At 28.1% G+C, this 26036-nt stretch overlaps 1 protein-coding gene across 2 annotated transcripts in view; it reads right to left on the reverse strand.

The window, feature by feature from the left end:
• LOC111684540 (GATA zinc finger domain-containing protein 14) overlaps nt 1-24969 on the reverse strand; it is a 74956-nt gene extending 49987 nt beyond the window's left edge. For both annotated transcript variants that reach the window (XM_046953268.1, XM_046953131.1), the window contains exons 1-4: nt 24481-24969; nt 15631-15963; nt 15230-15385; nt 9178-9216 (exon numbers count right to left, since the gene is read on the reverse strand). In XM_046953268.1, coding sequence (XP_046809224.1) covers nt 9178-9216; nt 15230-15385; nt 15631-15946 — 511 coding nt within the window. In that variant the 5' untranslated portion in view covers nt 15947-15963; nt 24481-24969. The remainder of the gene's footprint in view (nt 1-9177; nt 9217-15229; nt 15386-15630; nt 15964-24480) is intronic.
• Nucleotides 24970-26036: the final 1067 nt, after the last annotated feature.

The raw sequence follows: 26036 nt of genomic DNA on the forward strand, positions 1-26036 counted from the left end.
ATTAAACAGGCTTAACTTTGTGACTGTTTGATTTCTCCATTTGCTAAATTGTAAAACGCATACAACTTTTTTTCCCGTTCTAACATAATAAAATAAGCACTCAGGATAAACGTATTACTTCAGGTGTGTCACAAATACACATTAATCATAAAATGAAATTTAAGTTGATCCTTTCTATGAAGAGGTTATCACTGTTCAACAAAATTTCTTTATTTTAATAACAAACTATATTGCTCAATTTTCTTTTAATATCAATAAGTAAAAAAGACAAAATATACTAAAATAATATTTCATTTAACACCTTGCAATGTAGAGTTATGTGCATAGATATATGTGTTTATTTGGGCACTGCTTATTTGATTTAATTGGAATACCTTATGCTTTTTACGCAAATATCTAAAGAATATCATTTTTCTACAAATTTGCATATTGCTATAACCAAATTAACTTTTGAAATGGAATTATTTATTGAAACTTCACATTTCTGTAATGTGCCCTTTTCTACAAGTTTTTCAAAGCTAATTTTTAATCTAATACGTATGGTCTTACGTCTATGCATAAGTATTTGTATAATAAAGATAGATGAATGCTAATAAGTTTTATTTTAATCTCAGTTCACTTTGAAAAATTATAAAGACCCATTTATGGTTATGTGCGATAAAAGTAAACAAGTAAGAATGTTTAGACGGGCGTGACCGACCATATGATGCCCTACACCAGTTATGAACATTAAATGTGATTTATTTTTCATAATAAAGCATTTATCTTCTACTACCTTGTTCCGATACATTTAAGCAATTTATGGATGAAAAACTAATTTTCTGAAAAAGGATCTGGGGAAAATATAAATTTTGTGAATATATTTATATTTATATAATATTTATTTGTGCTGAATTTCATCGCGATATTTGTGTTAATAAGTTAATTTTGGGAATTCAAGTAAATGAAGGGGGCTTTGTATGGGGTCTAGGGTCAAATAAGATCCGATCTCTATGAAATTTTGCAATGTCATCAGGGCTTGCATAAAACTTAATTGTGAAGCTTTTTATCGATATACAAGTATATTTAACATAATTATGACCTCAGAAGACTTTTTCGGGGGATTCTGTTGTATGGGAGCTAGGTGAAATAATGGACCGATTTGAACTACTTTCAAAAGGCTTCGGCCAAAGAAAGCATGAGGGCCATATTTAATCCAATTATCTTGAAAATTGTGACCTGTACCTTGCGCATGGACAGCCAGCCAACCCCACTGTGGTGTAGGGTATAAAAACGCAGATAAACACAATGATAAATTCTTCTATGTAGAATTTTATAAGCACTTCACCAGTGTTGCCAGGCTAAATATTTTTATCCTCCCCAATGAGCCCTCTTGTAGAAAATCTCTTTTTTTGGTATGTATGTATGTATGTATTTACGTATGTATGTATGTATGTTTCTGGCTTTTTCTATATATATATATATTATATATATATATATATATATATATTATATATATATATATATATATATATATATATTATAATATATATATATATATATATATATTATTATATATATATAATATATATATATATAATATATAATATATATATAATATATTATATATATATATATATATATATATATATATATATATATAATATAATATATATATATATAATATATATATATTATATATATATATATATAAATATATATTATTTTTTTACAAGAATTTTAAAAATTTTTTTAAATATTTTTAACCATAAAATGGGGTAAAGTTTTGCACCACGTCCAAGATACAAAGAATAACATCGTGTCTGTTAAATAAAATCTCATTATCCAAGTGTCAGTAATGTTTATAAAATCAACTATTTACATGTAAAAAGACAGAGATAATTAACAAGAAACTCACAATCTTTTAAACTGGGGATGTTTGTGTGACATGGTTTTGCCTTGAATGCTTAGGTTTTTGAAGCAGCTTTTGACTTTTTGATACAGTACGTAGATACAAAAAATATAAGGCCACAATTCAGTATAATAGTATTTTGGTTCGGTGCGAACTCTAGCATGTAAATTTAAATGTGTATGGAAATATGCCAGCTAAATAAACCAGCGTTGATTGTCTAAATATCAAAGATTCGCTGGGGAAAAGTCGACATTTTAATAACGATGTATCTTATGTATACAACCAAAAACACAAACACATTAATGTGATGATGGAAGACTAATGTTATATTTTTGAAGTTTTCTATTTGTCGAAAGGTTATAAAATATATTAAAAATATGAAAAAACATTTGTTATTTTTAAAGCAATTGAAATATTTGTTAATGTCAAACAAGGTTCAGGAGTAAAAAGATACATTAATATGTGTAATTATAAAAAATCTATTGGGACCTACAAAAATGGGAATTTTATAAACTACCTAAAACACTTATAACAGCCATAACTGGTATAAAATTACTAGTTTACCGATGAAATACTACATAAACAAGTCCTAAGTGAACTAAAATCCAAAGACCAGATTTTATGAGGATCGGACTATAATTGACCCTATCTCCCATTTAATATTTCTTTAAGTTTTCACAAAATAGTAGTTAAAAATTATTGTTTGGAATATAAGACACTATAAACTTTGATGTCCTTTATAAGGGCTGAATATAAAAAATGAAGTATGCAGAATTGCTATTAACCGAATCTAGTTTCTAGTTTTTTTTCGATCGACAAAAACTTTTTTGTAGAAAAACTCCGTTTTACGGTAAAATCTCTCCAAGTTTAATATTCCGTATTTTTATCAGTATTTTTTCTTAAAATGTGAACAAAAAATATATATATTTATTTAAAAAATTTGTGTTAAATTTTACGCTATTTATATTCTCCGATTTTTTTTGGCGATTTCTTAAAACAAAAATGACAATTATTTTAAAATTTATCGAGAAACTGACGTTTTTTTTCGAAAATTCGTCTGGCAGACTTGAAAAACATTTGAAATTAGTTAAATTTCAACGCATATATTTACAACATTTTTAACAGATTTTTTTCTAAAACCTAATTGAGTTCAAAAATATTCATTTCCAACATTTATACACGAAAATATACTTGTTTTTTATTTATAATTAACTTAAATATGTATCTTTGGGTTAAGGAGACTCAAACATTTTACTGCTGTGTTATATAATAAAGAATTTAATTTACGTAAAGCTTTTTGATATTAAAAAAAGAGAATTTCTACAGGACAAACACGTATACACATACACATAGTCTTGAAAGATATGCCAACGTATTTTCTGCATAGGTAAATGGATTTTGTTCAGAACGATGAAATCTTTTAAGTATAACAATTATAAAACCGTCACACCACTCGGCAATTGCTTTTAATACCACTTTATTACAAATTTTGTTGATCTGACTTTTGATGGCATAATTTACGCTACTATACGTGGCTGTGTAAGTACAACCATAATTGCCACCCTTAATTTACCACCAATCTTATTTGAAACCATTGTAAACAAGAACCACAGCAATATTGTTACATTTGCAACATCATCATCATCAACAACGTTGTCGTCGTTATCTTCTTTTTATATTTTATATCCCAGCAAACATTGAGATATACTTTCACTTATTTAAGAATTTAAGAGAAATTACTTCTTAAATGTCAAACATTTGATTTAAAAATACTTATACATATTTGTGAGACATAAGATATTGATATTTACCCAACTCAAAGTAGCAATCGGTAGAAATTTAGATGTTTATTAAGCTATATCTGTTCTTCTGTATTTCGTCTGTCCATATAAATATTGTAATTAATTTTGAAGATAATTCGATTAAATCTGAAACACTTGGCTCAAGGACGATAATTATTTAGTTAAATTTCGGTTCATTATTTCATCTTGCCCCATTCATCCAAATTCCAATCTGATATAATTGTTTAAAATGCTACTGATACGGAAATAAATAATAAAGGCGTTCTAAAAATAACATCAAACATACATATTATATCTGTTTAAATAAAAATTAATTTAAATAAAGTCAAAATGACGATCATTGTGATTTTGTCTGATGGGTTTACTGTGTTTCAAAGAGGAAGATAAGTTGAAATAAAATAGAGGAAAAGAAAGTAAAAAGAACATGACCATATGCACACAAATACATTCAACTCATGGTCGTTGAAAAGGTTACACTTAAATATTTTGGTCTATGGATTTGCCACCCTCTTATTCGTAGTCAAGTGTAATTGCCATTGTTGATTACATATTTTAGAAAGAATCTGGCAGCTGCCTTCTGTCAAATGTACAACATGTACGCCACTATTACGCTATGAATTAACCCATTATATAACTTTTTCGACAAGTGCTTTAAAATAAATTATTTTATGGTGCTAGTATTCAGAAGGGAAATTATATCTATTTTTTTTTGCAATTCTTGTTTTATTGGAAAAACATTATTTAATAACAAATTGAGAATATATAAACTCATATCGATTTTTATATAAAAAATCGAAAAGTAGTCTTAAAAAAAAAATTATGTGAAAAGTGTGAAATGCTTTTAAAGGAAAAGAACAAAAAGGCTTTAAGCGGGACTTAACACAGATAAAAATATGCACAATTTTCTTCTTAACATAACTTGCATAAATATATTTTCGATTTTTATAAATATTTCTGTTTGGGTTTATAACGAATTTGTTTGATTTTCACAAAGAAGATAAATATTTTCAAACAAATACTTTATGAAATAAATTTAATTTTCAGTAAATATTTTTACTTATCCAATAAATGATTTTGTTTGGCTTTTAATTTTTTTGTCAGCATTTGAAATACGACAATAAAACAATTGGATTGTTCTAAAAACAATTTATATAATTTTTATTTGGTTTATAATATTGAATGTATAAGTGTTTCAGTATTCGAAGTACAAATTTTAATTTTATTAAAATTATTGAATTAGTAAAATTTAGTTGAAATTCAATATATATTTTATAACAAAATTTTTATAGATTCAATAAGAAATCTTGTGTGTTATTATTGTCAAAATACAATAAGTAATTTATCTGTTTCAAATCAAAGATTTGCTTAAATTTCAGTACAAATGCAAATAACTTGAGTTATTGTTTCAGTAAAATAATTGTTTGCGAATGTTGCGAATATTTATTATTGTCTTTCGTAAATAGCATATTATTTTAATAAGAAAAATCCTGAAATTTTTTTCAATAAAGAATTTACGAATTTGAGTGACCCTTTCAACAAAACCGTTACTCACAATGGATTTAACTAAATGTAGGGGTTCTGAATCCCATAAGCTATTGAAAATGAATTTCGAAAGATTTAACCTGAACACCTGCCTTGACCCAACAAAATGGATCAGGATTCATCTTTTATGAACCGATCAATGTAACAAAGGAAATAGGAATTTCCAAAGTCAATTAATTCCAATAATTGCCCCGACAAATAGTCGCGCAGCATTTATCAATATATCCCGTTGAGAAGGCAACAGCACCGAAGAACTTCCCCGAAGCATAAAAACTCATAATAAATCAGTACTAATCTCCAATACTAGGGGTATTAGTAAGCACCTCTTTACCCCGGGATTGCAATACACCATAATGGAGTTTCATTTGGAATAATAAAAAGGAGGGTAGAACCATAAATCCTATTTAGTAACGCTGACGAGAGCAGGTAAGAGTCTCCTCAGAATGAGTCCGCGGTTAGTATGATAATACATAACTCTTCAAAATTTTACGTGCGAATTCTTTGTCACCAGAATTTCGTCGAAACTATATCCAAATATCTTGGGAACAATGTTATTACGTATATAACATGCCTCACGAATACCGATTGTATAATTCATAGGAATTAAGTTTTTTTTACCAGTAAACATTTTCCATTGCCAAGGTGAAGTCTTTCGAATCAACCTAACTTATCCAAATTCAATCATAATATAAAAACCCATAAAGCATAAAGTTGTGTACTATTTATATATCCGACAATCACAAATTATATGTATATATTGGCAGCCCAAAATCTTTACATTTTAAAGAAAGCTGGGAAATGCAGGATAATAGCACATAGAACGTTTTTAAAGTTTAATAATAATCCAACAATTAAATATTTTCTAACTTCTAATAAAAAAATATATATTGGTAACATTCTATTAAGCAACACTTTGTATACTTAACCTATCAAAATATGTATGTACATTTGTATCTATACATCGCAAGATACATTTGATTGTTAAAAATTTAAAAGAACAATATTTAAACATTTTTGTAATTCATGCAGGATTTTTTTAATACAATAAAGGGACAAAATAAATATTAGTCGCAAAAACGACAAACATTATAATAGAAGCGATCGCATAAATATCAGTGGCAAAACAACTAAAAAATCTACAAAATAGTAACAAACTCACACGTGTGCTGCATTATCATCAATGAACAGCCATCCAAAGCAATAACATAAACATCCACAGAAGTACCCCGAAAATTTTGGAGTTTATGTACCTCTTCTATACAATATTTGTCCCCAAACAACTTATTTGGTTGATTTGAATCTGTATAATACTTTGAGGAAGTGTGTCCCCAAATAATTAAAACTTAATCGAAACTAATATATCTCTACCACAGACCTTAATATATCTTAGAAACACCAGAAGTTATATATTGCAGAGCCAGATGTACATTTTTAATAACAAAATGTAAGCCTGAGTATTGTAATCTCTAGGAAGGCAATAAACCATAAGTATTTTCTCAAGTTGAAACAGCCATCTCTAACTGCAGGGTATCAGTAATATGGACAACAAAAAGAGTACTATCAAACTATCGGTAGCATAAACGCCCAATGGGTGCACGTTTTACTTGTTGCAGTAACTAAAATGTATAAACGAACGTCCAACTAACTACACATGTCTGTTGTCTGTCTGCAGGTATATCTGTCTACTTGTTTAACTGCATACTACATATTTACAAAATTTTCTTCATTGTTGTTGTAGTTTTATTCATAGACGTTTATTATGATAAACTGCACTTGTTGCGCAAAATTGCAACCATAATACAAAAAATAAAACAAAAATAAAACAAAACTTAAAAAACAAAGAATTGTGTTTAAATAATGAAAAAATGTACATATGTATGTAGAATAACATTTAATATTTCGTTTCCTTTGTCCAGCACATGAGATTTTCGTGCTCATGTTTTTTGTGGTTGCTGTTGTTTGTTCGTTTGAGATTATAAAACAAAGGATTGAAAATAGCACGACGTTATCATCTAACTTTTAATGTTAACGGCTGCATTTTTGCAAAAATACAAATAACACATAGTCAATCTGCAACGAAATCAATAAACTAACAAATATGTTTAGACTGATTTTAATATCAAAATTATATACATTCGTATGTATATGTATAGAGTATTGTAGGTCTTATTGTGCAATTGTAAGTAATCCACCCAAAACATAGTGTTTCTTCTGTACAAAAAATATTTCCTTAAATAAAATTTCAACAATTAATAATAAATACTATAATCCAATCTAAAGTTACGTCAATCCTATCAAATCCTTTATCCTAATTACATATCCTTTAAATCTATATGTATAAAATTCGGCTTAAGTCGGTTTTAGTGACATTTTTCAAATCACGTCGAAAATTTCACCACTAATAAAGAATTCGATTGTGAGTGAAATGACGTAAAAATTTTTTGTCGGCCACGCCTACTTTAGTGTGGGCGGGCCTCTAAAGTTCAAAATATTTATGGCTATAAAAATATCGGGTCAAAATTTATGTTTCCCAAAATTGACCTATAATGGGTTCTTGAGCTTTTCATTAAGGTATAATATGTTTCTGTAAGTATTATAGTTCCTGAGATATTAATAATTTAATTATGATTTTGCTATTAAGAAAAAAATGTATGTATACTAATCTTTATTAAGCGAAGCCGGTGTTGGACATACCATAGAGGAGAAAATCTTTGCGCCCGGCCGTAGGCCGTTTATTCAGGAAATCTTTATTAATCGAAGCCGGTGTTGGACATACTATAGAGGAGAAAATCCTTGCGCCCGGGCGTAGGCCGGCTATTTAGGAAATCTTTATTAATGGTTTTTGAAATCACTCTCGACTCAAACCACTCGAAAGTAGGCGTGGCCGACAAAAAAAAAATTATATCTTTTATCGTCTCAAAACGTTCTATATTGGGTTCTTTTTTTTGAGAAATGTCACTAAAACCGACTTGTTCCTAAAATTCTAACGTTAAACCGTTGAAATTTAAATAAAATGGGTAAATTCGGTAACCTTATATCCCCTAAACATTTCCATGGTTCTTTTTAAAGATTGTATATTCAACAAATATTTAAACAAATAAATAAAAATAACTTATACATATGAATACATAAAAACGGGCTCCCACTACGATGTTGCAACCTTTTGGAATAGAATTTTTATTTCGTTAATGGGAACGGAAAAAAGTACCAACATGGGAATTTGAGTCAATTTAGATAAAAAATGTTGATTTAGAAATACTATGCTAATGTCCATTTTTAGGAGATTTTTCGTCTTGCTCTCATCAGGGTTACCTAGTGTTGCCAACCTGGCTGGACTTGGCTGGATTGTACAGCTTTTTTAATTCTTGTCCAGTTTCAAGCTGAAATTTAATTTGTCCAGCTAAATAGACATTTTTTAGTACGCTGCAATAACTTGGCAATAATTTTTATGTTATTTTTGTCAAATCATGTTAGCCAACACTGATTGTACATTTGTTATACAACTATGTTATGATTTTCCTTTTTTATCATCAAACTAGACTGAATTATTTTTTTTTACTGTTTTGTTTTTGGAACTATTTTTAATTTTTACATAAATAAGCATATGTAAATATGTATGTGACAGACTAAACCGAAAAAATTTAAATTTTAATAATTTAATTTTAATTGTAATATTTTTAAATAATAATACATGTGAGCAAAATCCAATATTTTTAAGAATTGGATATAATTTTTTTTCAATTTTTTTTTCTGTAACAAGAACCATATTTAGTGGTTTAATTGGATAATGAAAACGTTATTTTATTGATTATGTGATAATGTGATGTTTCTTCAGATTTTTCATAAATTCCAAGAATAGTATATATACATTGTTTGCTCTGATGAAGATTTCTCAGTGTGTTTCACAAAATGACAAATAAACTGAAAAAACGTAACACTTACCATCACCGGAAATACTCCCTTGAGAACTGCGGGAATCTTCTGAAATGATAAAATAAAAAAATTTACATTTATTTTAGGAGTTTTATATGACTTCAATTTTTTAATAAATATTAAAATAAAATCGAATATTTCATTATTTTGAAGATCAATAATTATAAAGAAATTTAGTTTTTTAAAAAAGCAAAATATAACAAATAAGTGTGTTATATTCGGCTATGCCGAATCTTATATACCCACCATCAAACCGTATGGCGTAAATTTGGTCTAGTAGGTCAAATGGGAGAATAACCGTATTCTTTGGGTCCAACCTACCAAAATCGAAAAATTTTTAATCTTTTATACCTTCAAAACTAATTGTCCAAACTAATTGTTTTGGATTTGATAGCCTTCTAATTTTATATTAATAAATAGCCTTTTAATTTTATTTTAATAAATAAATTTTGATATTTCATTCAGTTTTGTTCGAAATGGCTTTAAAGTTTATGTCAATATTCACTTACCGTGTATGTTTTTAATTTTTGAAGTGATGTATATCGTGATCTATATATCGTATTGACTTGAAATTTCAGAGTAATGTTTTCTTTAAATTTTCCATTTGGATATATATTTGTTAAACCGATTTATTACCGTTTTTCTATTTCTACCTGTACATCAATACCAAACATACCCGGGTATTTATAAAAATTTTATGTCAGTTATCGGACAAAAATAAAGTTTTATTACAAATTTTATATTTTATTATTAGAATTATATATATTTTTGTATCTTAGGAAAAAAATGAACTAAACAACAAATTTTGCTTCAACTACAGAATCATTTGTCATTGTTTAGAAATTAAAATGGACCCTGTAACATTTACAAACATGGACCGATTTTGATGAAATAATTTTTTTCATTTTATAAGACCTAGTAAAGTAAAATTATGCTGATTAAAAAAAAATAAAATTTGACCATAACTTAGCAATCTTTTTGTTTCAAAAAAGTTTCCTACTTTCGAAAACAAAAACAATTTCTTTAATGCTAATCGATTTTATATACTTTAATAAATAATATAGAAAAAAGCCTTTAACACTCTTCAAGAATAGATCAACCAATGTTCCAAATTTTCTATTCTTGCATAAATTATACTAATTTAATTCTTATAAAATCATTTATCTTAGACTTATTAGCACAGCATCTGTTGATGCAAAATTTAAAATTCGTCTAGAAGTTGCAATTTCACTTTAAATTTGAAATAACATTATTTCTCTAAATATTTTTACTAATTCAATAAGTGTTTTTGTTTGAGTTTTATTTATATGTCAGCATATACAACATTAAAAGAAGGGTTTTCACCAAAACTAAATGTATGTACTTCAAATATGTTATTTGTAACGACTTTTCTACATCTCTTTGATATTTGGTTTATAAAAGTGAATAGTATATAATCGCATTTTTAGATGTGATTAAGATGTAGTTTGTAAATATGACATCAATTATTTTTTGCTGGGACCCTTCACCATAATGTATTTAAAAAATATTAATTTTATTAAATTTATATTTCTTTTATTTTCCGACTGTATCAATAGTATAACAAAAGAAACAACAACAACGCTAAACCTAATAGAATACACAAGGCAGCAAAACCAACAGACATCCAAACATACGAAACGAAATACACAAAAAAACATCTAATCTAAAAAATCCAAAAAGAACACAACGTAATGAAATCAACAGACATCCAAACATACGAAACAGAATACACAGCGTAATGATTTAGTTTCATTCCATACATACATACATACATACATACATACATACATACATACATACATACATACATACATAGTATTGTTGTTGCTTATTTATCAAAGCGATTTTCAGAGGTTGTCTCGGATTTATGCTCATAAATCCACCATTTATAAATGGCGGATATATTACTGAACGTAATATATTCATCCTTTAGCTGTGACAAAACGTGGATACTACGACACGCCGCCAAACTTATGATTGTCCAAAAATTATCAATAAAATTTTTAAGTTATTTTAGTCTATTTTACTCGTGGTGAGGAGAATAAAATTATAAACTTTGTACAGTTTTCGAAGTTTTGGAGATGTTTCATCATGTACCGTAGATGTTATAAATTGAGAAACCAATGTATATAATTGAGTAAAACGAAAATTTGTTTTTAAAAATTAGCAAATGTCAACGTTATTGAGCTTTTTCTTGAGATGCTTTATATAGGGGCTAATATGATATGAACCGATCACCATAAAATTTGGTGGAAGGGTTAATGTTTACATAAATGTTATTTATGGACAAATTTTATCGTGATATTAATATTATTAACAGAGTTTGGGAATTAAAGTCATTTCCTGAAGGATGGTTTGTATCGGGGTTAGGGTCAAATAAGTCCGTATTGTTCAAAGAGTGAGCAGTATCACTAAGGATTACATAAAACTCATTTATTCCGATTTTTTAATAAATCGGACATTATTCGACCTGATTTAGTCCCTATGCAAACCCTCTTTCAGAATAGCTTTAATTCCATAAATAGCTTTCATATATTTAACACGGCCCACATATAAAGCACCTTTCAGAAAGTTATTTTTTGTGTTAAGAAAAACATCAATAACGTCAATTGATAATGAATTTTTTAATAGAAAGTTGCGTTTTACTCATGAAGAGACATAGATTTCTAATTAAATTATAAATAGTATGGTTCCTATATAAAAGAGTTTGTAACATATCTGCAAACTTGGAACACGGTAAAAAACTAAAATCAAAAAATTGTTTACCGATTAAATGTACACATATTTTCCCAGATTACTTAAACATTCACTATGAAGGCATCAGCTTCTGCTTTCTAAATCTAATAAAAAACTTCAAATCGGTTGAGATTCAACTTTGTTACTGGCTGGCTGGCATCAGCTTCTGCTTTCTAAATCTAATAAAAAACTTCAAATCGGTTGAGATTCAACTTTGTTACTGGCTTCGTGTTTAAAAGTACGAAAAACGGTGTTTTACCCACTTCTAAAGTTTTTGGAGGTGTTTCACAAACTTCCAATTAGATTCTTGTTCTACTCGAATCCATCTTTCAGAAAATAGTATCCCAACCCACGTATTTAAAATTTCGTAATAAAAATTAAATAAATAATATTGGTCCTATTCCCAAGTTAAAGTATACCAATCGGCTTAGAATCATTTTCTGAGCCTTGATGACCCTCATGAAATTTATATAAAAAGCCCGCTTAAAAATTTGTCATAAATGTCCACATACCTATTCAACAATAAATGGCAACAATAAATTCAACTTAAATGTTTTATTAAGAAAACTAAAACACATTTTATGTTTGTAACAGATGTAGGGTATTATATGAAACTAAATATATACATATACTAACTAATAAGTATTAATCGTCGTTCGGTTAATCGATTAACTTTTGACGATTAATCGTTCGAATAAATGAAAATTCTCAAATTTCAAATAACGAAAAATAAGAAAAACTCACTATTTAGCAGTAAAATTACTATATATTTTCTACATAATTGAATATTTTTATTATAAATTTCTTCTTTTCTTAATTTTTTAATAATTTTTCTATAATAATCTTAAAAACAGTAACTTCTTTATATAGAAAAGCATTTTACATAAACAGGAATGGTTTTAATATTTGAGAAGAACTAAACATATAATTAAAGTGAAAGAAGTAAAAATAATAATTTTGTTTATAAACTGTGCAAAAGTTATTTTCAAACATGAAAAGACCTATGCATACAGGAAACTGTGCACCATTAGTATTAACTTTGTGTACTCAGTTTTTCATAATCGGCTTTAAGTTCAAGTTTAAAAGACAACCAATTTCAAAAGATGAATTCCAAATTTATATTAAAAAGTTGGCATTAATATTAATTTTAAATGAAGGTGAGTTCCTCTGCTTCGAAATATTTGTGTCGAAAATGAAACCTTTTTAAATTTATTTTTTTCTTTTTTTTCTAAGTGAAACAGGTAAATAATATATGTAGATAGAATGTACAGATTACCTGCTTCCATTTGACACCAATATTAGCATCATAAAATGCATATAAATATTTTAAATATTTATATGCATTTTATAAATATTTTTAATATTTAACTTTGAAATCCTTTACGCAGAATTGCTATAAGTGTAATCTATTTTCACATGCTTATTAACTTTTTTATATTTAAAAGCTTTTTTTCAAAATTGTTATAGGGTGTAATATGAAGAAAATTATTGTAAAAAGCAATAGTAACATCTAGTTTCCTTTTGTTCGAATAACCGAATAATTTTTAATTATCCGATTATTAACCGTCTAACGTAAAACCTCAAATAATTATTTGTCGAATAAACCGAATAAGACAAAACCCCGAATAACTGAATACTCTAGTAACTACAATTAGTTTATAATCATTTTTGAAAATTGTATGCCCCTTAAATGTTAGAGTGTTTTGAAAAGGACAAACGATCAGAAAATGAAAAACTAAGTACGAACTTTTGGTTCGTGTGTGAAAAATGCTGTTGGGTGGTGTTATTCAAAATTTTCCAAAAACATTTTTCGAATAGTACGAAATTTCGACATTTGAAAAACACCGGTTGCGATTTTTAAAACTTATAAAAAAATGTTGAACCGGTTTTATAAAAATATATATATTTATGTTTAAATTCGGTTAATAAAATATGTGGGGCTGTACTTTTACTAAAAAGTTTCATTTAAATATCTTTTGTATGCAAATCAAAAATAAAAGTATACAAAACTGGATTTTTAAAGTATAAATCCGAATTATTCAATATTCGAAAATTCAACATTTAGATAAAAACATCAGTAGTAAATCAGAAAAAATCCAAGGTATTTTCGACCCACCCTACTGTGTTATGTTAAATGCTTAAAGCAAAATTACTTTCTAACTTGTGAAAGCATCAGTTGGCTAGTTCGTCACTTGCAATATTTAGCCGTTAGTAAGTACATTTTAAGATTAAGTAAAAAGATTGCAAAAATAATATTAACTACCATTGACCAGTATATATTGAAACATATAATTTGTAATAGGAGCTATAGTATAATGGTTAAGGAACATTTTAAACTGCTATTTAATAATAGAAGTCTGGAAAACAAAAACGAAGTAAAAACCATCAATTGATTGATTCATTTACTAGAACAGAAGTAAACATTTATTACAATCTGACATGGTTAAATTTACTATACCCTATTAATAAAATCGTTAAAAGTTATACTTTCTGGTTGCTCTAAAATCATTCATATTTGTTTCTAGAAAGTGTAAGCAATACCTAAAATTGTTCGAAAAAAATTATCTAACACCGATATTTATTGTAAAATTTCTTCTGTCGATTTTCTTCGAGATATAAAACCTAAAGATTACATGATTTATTCATTGGAGGCTCTGCTAAAAGAATGTGAATGTGTATATTGTTCAAACTCTGCCGATTTCGCTAAATTAATAATATAATATATATCATTTTATACCACAAACTGTAATTGCTGAACTTATGACTTCCAAAATTAATCTTTTTTGTAAGGCAATAATTTTAAGATGTAATAGAGGAATCAGTTAGGGATGCATTCGTTATATTTATTGCTTAAAATTAAGAATATTTTTTGTAGTCCAACATCGCGGTCCTTTCGAAAAGTGTACTCTGGTGTCTGGTTTTCGACTTTTTTGTTGACCTGTGTAATGTGCCAAAGAACTTTAAGTTTAAATGTCTACAAATTAATATAATATGTATCTATCAATAACGGTCTTCGCTCAGATTAGTATAAAGAATGAATACGTTCATACAGCAAAATAGAGTATATAAATATATGCTACTGGAGGTAGAGTGCACTTCACTTAATACAATGATTAGATGATACCAATCTATCTATTGCAGAAACACCATAAAGCTATCTAAATACTCTGGAGCTAAACAAAAAAACATAAATATTTTGACGTTTTAATACCAATGATGATGCATCTCTGCGCATGTACTTTTACGGTAATAACTATCGTTTTAAATCTTTAAGAAGAAATACCTACAAAATAGGTAAACTTACCTGCATTATTGTGATTTTCATTCATGACTGTAATCCATTCGACTGCTGCGGTTTGAGACATAAAATTTGTAGGCACCTGTGCTGTTGATCCAGTCGATGTGTTTGTAGGAATCGTGTTGCCATTGCTTGTTAAGCAATATTCATCTAATTTGTGAACTTTAAAAATAGAAACAAATAAGAAAATAGTGACTACTATGCTCTTAATACGGTCTTAAGCAAACATTTTACAAAACAAAGATTTATATAAAAATCGGGAATCATTTTATTTTATAAATGTACATATTCACGTACAAAATAGAAACACATGTTTGTCCGTTCTCGGTTAATTATGTTTTTTTTTTTATAAAAAGATTAATTTTACTTTAAGGTAGATTCAATTAAAAATTATATAATAGTCATACCTTTTGATTTAACATCATATGTTAAGGTCTGAGCTGACTGCAGTTGAGTGTGACTATGGTCGTTTGAGCTATTTTGCATTAAACTAGAATCTAAATGTTGTAAATGCTGAACGTGGTGGTGTGGTTGTGCATGCTGACCAGAGGTGTTGCTGTTACTGTGCTGATGATTGTTGTGATGCGGCCGATGAAGATGATGCGTGTGATTATGATGGTGATGGTGTGTCCCGGCGACCGTGCTGCCATGATGAGTCAAGACTGATGGTAGCGAACTAATACCATGATTGAGATGAGATCTTTGCATTTCCATGCTGAGCATATCTTGTCCAGCCTTACCTGTTATTAGAGATATATACAAGAAAAAAGTATTTAGTTTGTAAAATTTGACAAGTAAGATTGCTAAATTAATAATATTTAGAACCAAATTTTGTCGCATTTAAATGTTTGATGTTATAAAAACTTTATTTTACTTTTTATTCAAAACAACAATGAAATGTACATTAAAATCGTACCATTCCACATATAAATGTATATCACTTTTTCATGTCTTCGCGGCACGGCTATTGCTTTAAATTTTTCGATATGTACTCTAACTGAATTGTTTGTCATTGTTTGGCCTACTACATTCACGCGGTGACAATGTATGTAAGAATTTTATTGCCCAAACATGAGATTATAAAAAATTCATGTAAAAAAATTCAATGTAAATTTGTGAATGGTTTTAGAAAATCGAGAGGTTTTTGTACCACTATAATCCAAGAGTTATTTGGCTGCTAATAAGTTATTTTGTAAGTTAATTATAGAACTAATTATAAAAAAAATCAAAGCGGACAGGATTTGAACACACATCCTGCTGCCTACAGTTTGCTGCTATACTCTCATTTTTTAAATAATTAAATAAATTGTACAATTTAACTGTTATATATTTGGTTTGTGTATTTAGATTGTTTAGATCAGAAAGCAAACACTTCTTTATTGTAAAAAAACAATACATCCAAGAAGAAGTAAGTGTGTTATACTCGACCATGCCGAATCTTATCACCATCAAATCATTAAAAAGAATTGCTTCCTTGTAATAAACTTTGAATTTATAAATCGATGCTTTTGTTATTATATAGTTATTATAAGAAGTAAATTCATTTTCTGAATAGGGGTCAACTTTTGACCGATTCTCAGAAAATTTGGTAGAAAGATTTTGGCTCTTTAAAAACTTATGTTTATGTTAAGTATCTTCGTTGCACTTGATTTTTAAGCTTGTAATGAGCGGTAGTGTCACTTCCTAAAGGGGTATTTGTACAAGGATAGGGTCAAATATAGACCGATCCTCACAAAAGTCGGTGTAGAAATTTTGGCCCATATAAAACTTTTTTATGTCGACTTCCATCGCTATATTCTAATTTCTGACACAGTAGTAAGCGTTTAGTAATTTTTTGAAGAGGACTTAATATGTCCTTACAAAAGTTAGTAGAGAGATTTTAACTCAAACAAAACTTGTTTATGCCGAATTTCATTGCCGTACTCTTATTTCTGAACCAGTAATAAGTGTTAAAGTAAATTAATAGAATATATTTATGTAAAATTTCAACTATCTAACTAATTACTCCCGTGTTGTCCCTATAGTGATATTAACAAACAGGAAGGAAATGCCTAGATCGTCTCAGAATCTAATAAGGACCCAGAAAATGATGGTGGGTATAAAACTGTTTGTTATGTGTGTACGTACACGGAACAAAATATTGATTTGCATTTTTAGTAAACATTGTTAAACTGCTAACATACGACCGGTTAAAAATATAAATAAAATACATCATTTTGATAGAATAGAAAATAAAACATTTTTTGTTAATTTAATTTCTGTGCATTAAATAATTCTGTGTAAAATTTTAAAAAATACCCAATTTTCATGCCATATTCAAAGTTCATTTCAATGACCTTTCATATGACACCAAATTTACATCAGTTCTTTGCATGAAATATGCAAGAAATCATAAAAACCTTAAATAACCTTATGGACGCCAGACAAAAAAAGTTGAGATATGGTGTCATGAATGAACCAAGTTTTCTTATTCGATGGTAACATCGGTAACATTCATGTTGGGGCTACCCTATTATTTATATATTTTTGTACCCTACACCACTTTAGTGGGGAGGGTATATTGGGTTTGTGCTGATGTTTGTAACATACAAAAATATTCATCCTACATTAAAGTATACCAATCGGCTTAGAATCATTTTCAGAGTCGATTAAGCTATGTCTGTCCGTCCATCTGGCTGGCTGTCCATGTAAACCTTGTGCGCCGCAATTTTCAACATAATTGGATGAAATTTGGCACACACGCTTCTTTTGGCCCAAGGGCGAAAAGCCTATTGAAAATTGTTGAAATCGGTCCATTTTTTTATCACACACAATTCATTTACAAACACTAATAACACATTTAAATTCTACATAAATAATATTGAAATAGACTTAACTCACACTACCAACTTTTATAAGTATAGGGCCATATTTTGCCCTACTTCCCTTTGAGCCCTCTTGTAAAAAATTTATTTTTTTGCCAAAAAAAAAAAAATAAAAATACAAATCAAATGCTTTATTTTTTAAATAATCCCCATTTTTAACATACTGACTGGTGTAGGGTATTATATGGTCGGCTACGCCCGACTATACATCTATACTTGTTTTTATTTAAAAGTTATTTTAAAAATATGACATTGTCATTCGAAAATCTTCTTACCCTAATAATTTGTAGTTTTAATTACTTTTTCTAACATAAAGCTGTTTCCCCTGCTATCCTGTTATACCTCAAATTTCTAATGTTAAAAAATTTTCACATTAAATATCTCAATATCTAGATCATTACTTTAACGTAAAGGTATTCACGAATTCAAATTTATTGCATTTCACATAATATACACACACCCTATCTTTTGTGGATGGAACAATTAATATAAACAAAATAAAAAACGAAAATAGGGAAACTTTTTGAAGGGTTATTATGTAAAATAAACAAACACATATTTGTCCAATTTTAAACTTAGTTGTTGATCATTATTGTTGCATTTAACGTAAATTTCATAGAGTGGAGTTGTAAGTGCACGTAGGGCAGTTAATGTAGCAGGAAGCCAAAATATAAGAGTATGTATTCATTTGTCGTTTTTTGTTTACGGTAGAAAATGATGATTATTTTCCGTTAAATATTCAAGTATTTATTGTTCTTAGAAACAGGGGAGAAATATTTTCATTATTTTTTTATATTTTTAGTAGAAAATTGTAATATTAAGTGAATGTCAGTTGGTCATTGTGGCGCAAAATATTCAGATGGCGGTGGTTCACCTCACCTGCTGTTGATTGATGGTAATTGACCTTTATGCTGTTAATGTAATTTCGAATTGTATATACATACACATGTACGTTCGTTTTGTGGATGAATTTTTTTTGTGGTACTACAAATTCACACACATCTCTCTACAGGTGTTTATGCATTAGTTACAAAAATAACATGTAATAACAACAAAAACAATAACCACCTGTTATATAGTTTTTTATGCCCTTATGGTTGAATTAAATATATTTTCTCTAGCAACCAAACTATTTTATAAAATACTATAAACCATAAAATTAAAAAGAAACACGGGCGATAAGAATAGAGTCAGCCGTTTTAGGATTGTGTATAGCTAAACTATTGTGCAACACACTGTCTTTTATTTCCTTAATCTGTCTGTTTACTTTAAATTGTTGTTTAAAGGCTTCAATATTTATTGCATACTTACTGAGCACTTAAGTAGTAATAAGTGTTTTTATTAAAGGGATTAGATGCAGATTATCAAGTTCAATATGAATTCGTAACAATTAAATATACAAATGCTTACGTTAATGCTCAAATTTGTATTAAAAAAAACTTAATAACTTGTCAAAAATGTTTTTTATGAAATTTTGGAAACTAAAACTAATTTATATAAAATTTTTGGTCACTAATATAAAAATAACGTGAACTAGGGGTGGTCATATTAGAAGTCATAACGACCTACTTGTAATTTCGAAATAAAAAAACGAATATAAAAGGTACTAATATTATATTTTTTGCACGTACAGCCATCTTCTTTTTTATTTTTTTGATCTGCATTTACCGTTTTTCCCTTTTTTACCTCTAAATGTTCCAATTTGCAAAAATCTCTTTTTTGCAATTCAAAGAAACTCTCACTATCTAATAGAGCATTTTTATGTTAAAAACATAATAGTGTTATAGAATAAAAAAACAAGTAGGAAAGTATAGTCGGGCATGGCCGACCATATAATACCCTACACCATGAGTATATTTTCAAAATTTTTACTTTTTAATTTTTTTTTTATAAAGAAACTTTTATGTTCAATATTACCATAATTCCAAAATATTTAAGCAATTTATTGATAAAAAAAAACTAAAATTTCTAAATGAGGCTTTATGTAGGTCAAATATGGGGCGATCCTCGGTAAATTTGGGAAAAGGATTTATTTCTAAATAACAGTTAGTTTTGTTGAGTTTCATTGCGATACAAATGGTTACAAGCCAATTTTAGACGTTTAAGACATTTTTTGAAGGGGGGTTTGTATGGGGGCTAGGGTCAAATATAGGCCGATCCTTACAAAAATCTGCAGTGTCATTTATACTTATATAAAACTTATTTTTGCCAATTTTTAGAGAGATAGCAGAATATTTGACGTAATTATGTCATAAATAGTTCAAATCGGGATGTACGGTTGTATGGGGGCTAGGTGAAGTAATGGACCGATTTCAACCATTTTCAATAGGCTTCGTCCCTGTGCCAAAAACATTCTTGGTCCAAATTTCATCAAATTATCTTGAAAATTGCGGCCTGTACCTTGCGCACAAGGTTTACATGGACAGCCAGCCGGACAGACGGACGGACGGACATGTCTTAATCGACTCAAAAAATGATTCTGAATCGATCTGTATACTTTAAGGTGGGTATTGGACCAATATTTTTGTATGTTACTAACATCAGCACAAACGTATAATACCCTCCCCACTATAGTGGTGTAGGGTATAAAAAAAAATTTTGTTAAGAACGTTAACAGAACTAACGTGTAAGTTATAGTAGAATTAGGGTATTAATATACATTTGTGAGTACAAAAGTATAATCTGTTGCGTTGTTTTTTTTAACAATTGCTAACATAATCTGTTGCGCTGAGGTGGAGTTTTGAATAGAATTAGTTGATATTGTTTTAATCTACTTTACATGTTTCAACAACAAGAACTGTGGTTTACATGTAGCTGTTGGTACAATATCTCATTGCAATAATGCTGAGCAACATCCAAAACAAACGTTGTTTTTAAACCAATTTTATTTGAATTCCGGTTTGTGAAAGCGTCAAGAGCTCAAATAATATGAAGAATACGGCATGACAATAATGGCCATTTAAAATTATAAATATTTTCCCTTTTTCCTAACATTTAAATTCATTCGTATCATACCTATGTGTAAAATGCACATACATCTATGTATGTATGTATGTATGTATGTATGTATGTATGTATGTATGTATGTATGTATGTATGTATGTATGTATGTATGTATGTATACATACATACATACATACATACATACATACATACATACATACATACATACATACATACATACATACACACATACATACATACATACATACATACATACATACATACATACATACATACATACATACATACATACATACATACATACATACATACATATGGTATATAGTTTCGAGTTAATAAAAGCGTTTTTGAGAAAATTGTGTTCCATGCATAGGTATGTATGTATATATTGTAAGCCCAATTAAACAATTTTTTTTAGATTTTAGCCCGTAAATTTTGTACAAACTGGGGTTGAACAAAGCTCTAAATTTGAAATTGTCATAAATTAAGATACATCCGCTATTTATACACCCATGAAACCTATAAATATGTATGTACACAAATAGAACATATTTAACAGGCAGATACTCAGTTTAATAAAAATAAGTACATATGTATGTACAACGTATGCATATTCTTGATCCAGTAAATGGAAAAATAAACTACCCCCAAAAAACGGAAAAAGTAGTATGTATGTACATACATACATGGGTATGTATATATCTGTAAATTAAAATAAAGACCGCCAAAATACTTCTATACTTGTGGGGTGTAATTTTTATATATTTCTTTCAAATGCATAAAAAGGACAGGTTTCTATGCATTTAACTGTTGCACTGGATAGCGTGCTGACGACATCAGCTAAATGTTTTTGCATGATATTTAACTTCATATTAAGTACCCACTCGTATACTAAAAATGTTTACTTAAATTTAGCAAAAAATGTTTCGTGAATTCTTAGATACTTTGTTGCCTACTCAAGTACTTAAATTTGGTCAGCTGTAAGAAGACTTTATTTTGCGCCAAATTGGTTTATATAGTGGAAATAATTGTAATTGCTAGCGCGATTTCCCTTTTCTCACCCCCTCACCATGGATCCGCGCCTGTACTAGGGGGAAAGGAATAAATAATAACATTTTCTCCTGAACGTTCCACTAATAATATTTATAATATTATGAAATCATTAAAAATTGTTGCTATTGTATAGTGTTGTTATTTACGTTAAACAATTGTCATATAATAAAAACTACATTTATGTACATAATGTATTGTATGATAATATATGTAGGATCCTTTAAAACTACATTAACTTGGGTCTAAATTTTAATAACTGATGATTTGTAATTTTAAATTCATTCATTAAATTTAAATATATTGTATAACAAATAATCATATGTGTTTATACTATTATTTGTTTACATATGTATGTACATGAGTACAATGAAGAGTACTTTATCTATTAGAGGGAAAATTGATTCACACACTTAGTCACTTTGTCAGCGAAATTGGTGTTTTGTATTTTAAAATTTTTTATACTTGTATTTTATCGTTATTATAGGGCTGAAGATACAGACAGTCAAATTGAGTGAAGCTTTTTAGCCGACAACAATACTATATTCACATACATACACCAATATTGTATTTTGTATTTTTAATGAAAATGGGAAATTAAGCTCAAGGTCAGTAATGTTGGTTTGAAAACTACTTACATAAATACCCATGATTATCATAAAAACAATGAAAATGTTCTGGGAATATTTTTTTATTTTCACGGTCATGTCTTGAACTTCATTCAGTTAACGACATGAAGGATTGCAAATTTTACATAATAACGCGCTGATAATAGCAACACTTGAACATTAGGTAGTGTAAAACTTTTCGATTTCAGAACGTCTACCCATGAAAATAAACAAACAATACTTTAGAAAAATTATAAGTATTGTGGGGTTTTGTGTAAAATAAAGACAATAGTTTAATAAAAACTTTTTTTCACACAGCTGAAATTTACAAATATATGTATGTATGTATACTCGACATGTCGTGTACCGAATTATTTAATTCGGTTTTAAAATATGCATAACAATAATCAATTTGTTTTGTTAAATAAATGAATCAGGAATTCCCGCATATTCATTAAAATTTATTTTAAATAAAAAATAAAATTATATTTTTACCCCAGTATTTATTATTTAAGCACTATTTCGTACAAAATTGCTTTAATAAACCATCTATACCAATACTTTATTGGTTAACAATTATATTTATTTTCTCCATTCATTTAAGCAGAAGTGTACAATTATTACTTTTTATAAAAATAAATTAAATTCTGAGATTCATAATACTATTCGGAAATAATCATAAGATGTCTGTATATCACATAATTATCAATAAAATTAACACTTCAATTTCGATGATAATGTATGTACATTAGGGAAATAACTAAAGCTTGAACTTTCACCACACGATATCCAATAGTATGTTATTTACTTTTTTTCCGCTCGCTTCAAATCAAACTCTCTCAAAATTAATTTTCCAAATATCAAAATTATATATATTTTTTATTTTAAATTACTGTACAGTAATTCCGTTTATATACAAATCGATAACTATTTCCGATTTTTCCCAAAAATACATAATAGATATCCAGATTAGAGACATAAACGCGAGTTGTGCTTAAACTATTTCAATAATTGCGAAAAAAAAGAAAATATTTATCTTGTAATTTTTAGTGATCTATTCGAATATGTTAGGGCCGTTTGAAAAATATGAAGAACAAGTTATTCCCTAAACTATAAACATATTTGTGGTTATTTTTTTGCAATAAGTAAATGAATGTTAGAATCGAAAACAATCGACTAGTTGATTTTAAAGTCCTGTTTTACCAGTTGAGAAAAAAATTATTTAATGTACTTATATATGTAAATGAATTTAAAAAAATCAAGTAAACCACGAAAAACTTACATTGGCAAAAATGAGTTTTAAATCTATTTTTGTTTTCTTTTTTCTAAAACACAATCCTTAACTCACAATCAAATAATGTGCAAATAATATACTTCTATATCAGATGAAAATGAAGTTATTACTACAGTACTTCTATGTTGGAAATAGTTTTAATTAAATTTGTGGTGCTTTTATATTAGAAGTTGCTGTTGAATTATACTACAAAATGTTTTGCCAATATGTTAATTCTATTTGAGGTTTATTTCATGTGACTCGAAAAAGTTATTTGTATTTAAGTCCAAGTGAATTTAGTATTTTAATAAAGCAGGCTAGGTTTGTATTGTGTGTGATGTTGTATACCGGCGATTAGAAAGGTTATCTTGCTGCGGATAAGCTTTATAATTTCGCACAAGGTTTTCAAAATCAGCCAATAATAACACACACAACACGCATTCATCAAAGGAAGAAACGAGCAATGTATCAATAATTTACAAAATCAATATGACTTACCAGTTGTAAAAGTATTTAATTTGTTCAATAATAATATTTTAAAATTACATCAACACAATTTTTGTTTGTTTTACGATATTTGTTTTTGTTGATTTTCTTTTATTATTTTTGGGCTTTTTGATTTATTTTGTTTGTTATTGATTTGTAACTGACATTCACTTTTTTGAAATCGGTTTTAGTTAAAGCAATACGATAAAATTAATTTAAAACAATGAAATATGTGCAAGTACGGCTTATATATGCAGTATATGTTTATACATTTTTTTGTATCTCTTAGATAGATTTGTATATTATTCCATTAAGCCAAATATTTATATTTATGTTTTCATATGTATTAGTGTATTTTTTTGTATTTATCGCGTTATATACATATTTTGCATATTATTCCTATTTTTCTTTTATTGTACTATAATAATTGTATTGGAGGTGCACTTGTTGCGTTCACTTATTTTTATCCGACAGGTTGTCCGCAGACGCAAAGATCTCAAGCAGAACTGTTTTGTGATAAAAACATAGCGTTGTTAGCGCAAAGCCAGCCAGTCAGTCGTTCCGCATCAGATATTTAACAACAAACCATGGTAACACCACAGGGCCACATTGAGTTGGAGAACATTTTACGAATTAAACTCAATTTGAGCCTGACTTGCTAGTTGTATAACTAACAGCCAATGTGCTACATGCGGCAACAAGAGAGCAGCAGCAACACGTTATATTTGGGTATGTATATGTACAGGTAAATAATGTATGTATATGTATGTGCAATCAACTGATCGTCTGTCTGTTACTACGACGTAGTATTTAGTACGTGCAAGACTAAGATGGCAGACTTATTTAATTCATATTTATTTATTTTTTGTTTATATATTTTGTTTTAAAAAACGTATTTTATTGTCAAACAAAATTTAAAATAATTCCGGCTTCCGATTTATTCAACAATCTCTTCAATAATATTAACTGAGGGTACTCTTCATTACAAGTATTACTTTATATTAGAATAAGACTCAAGTTAGGGTTGAATATTTGAAACAAAGAAGAAGTACTTGTAAAATTCTTATAGTAGAATACAATTGACACAGTAATTTAAATTTTTTCGAATTAAATTTTTTAATGTCATTTGAATTATTGGGATGTTTTATATATTCTCTGTTAAAACCGGGGTTTTCATGTACTAGATCTAATTGAAAATTTCAGTTTGATTTGAAAATATATATGTTGCCTTACATTATGCAATTCTGTTTTTTCCTAAAAGTTATAAATAGGGCAATCGGACTACTTGAATTGATTGCGCTGTGCTTTTGAATTATATAAAACGAAAACTATGTTGTTTCCAATATTTTACCACTAAAAAGGTTGAAAATTGCAAAAGTTATATAGAAAGTCCTACACAGATATGGCGATCAATAATCTATTGATTGGAACAGAATTTTTAAACCAGTTTTTTGTTTTGTTTGATAGTTGAGACATTGGACTTCAATTGTTGCATTATACTTAAAAACGATGTAATATAAAATCGTTATAGGGGGATAAAAATAACATTTCCGTATTTTGTTAAATTT

Source organism: Lucilia cuprina, chromosome X, assembly GCF_022045245.1.
Source record: "Lucilia cuprina isolate Lc7/37 chromosome X, ASM2204524v1, whole genome shotgun sequence".
Classification (NCBI taxonomy): Eukaryota; Metazoa; Arthropoda; class Insecta; order Diptera; family Calliphoridae; genus Lucilia; species Lucilia cuprina.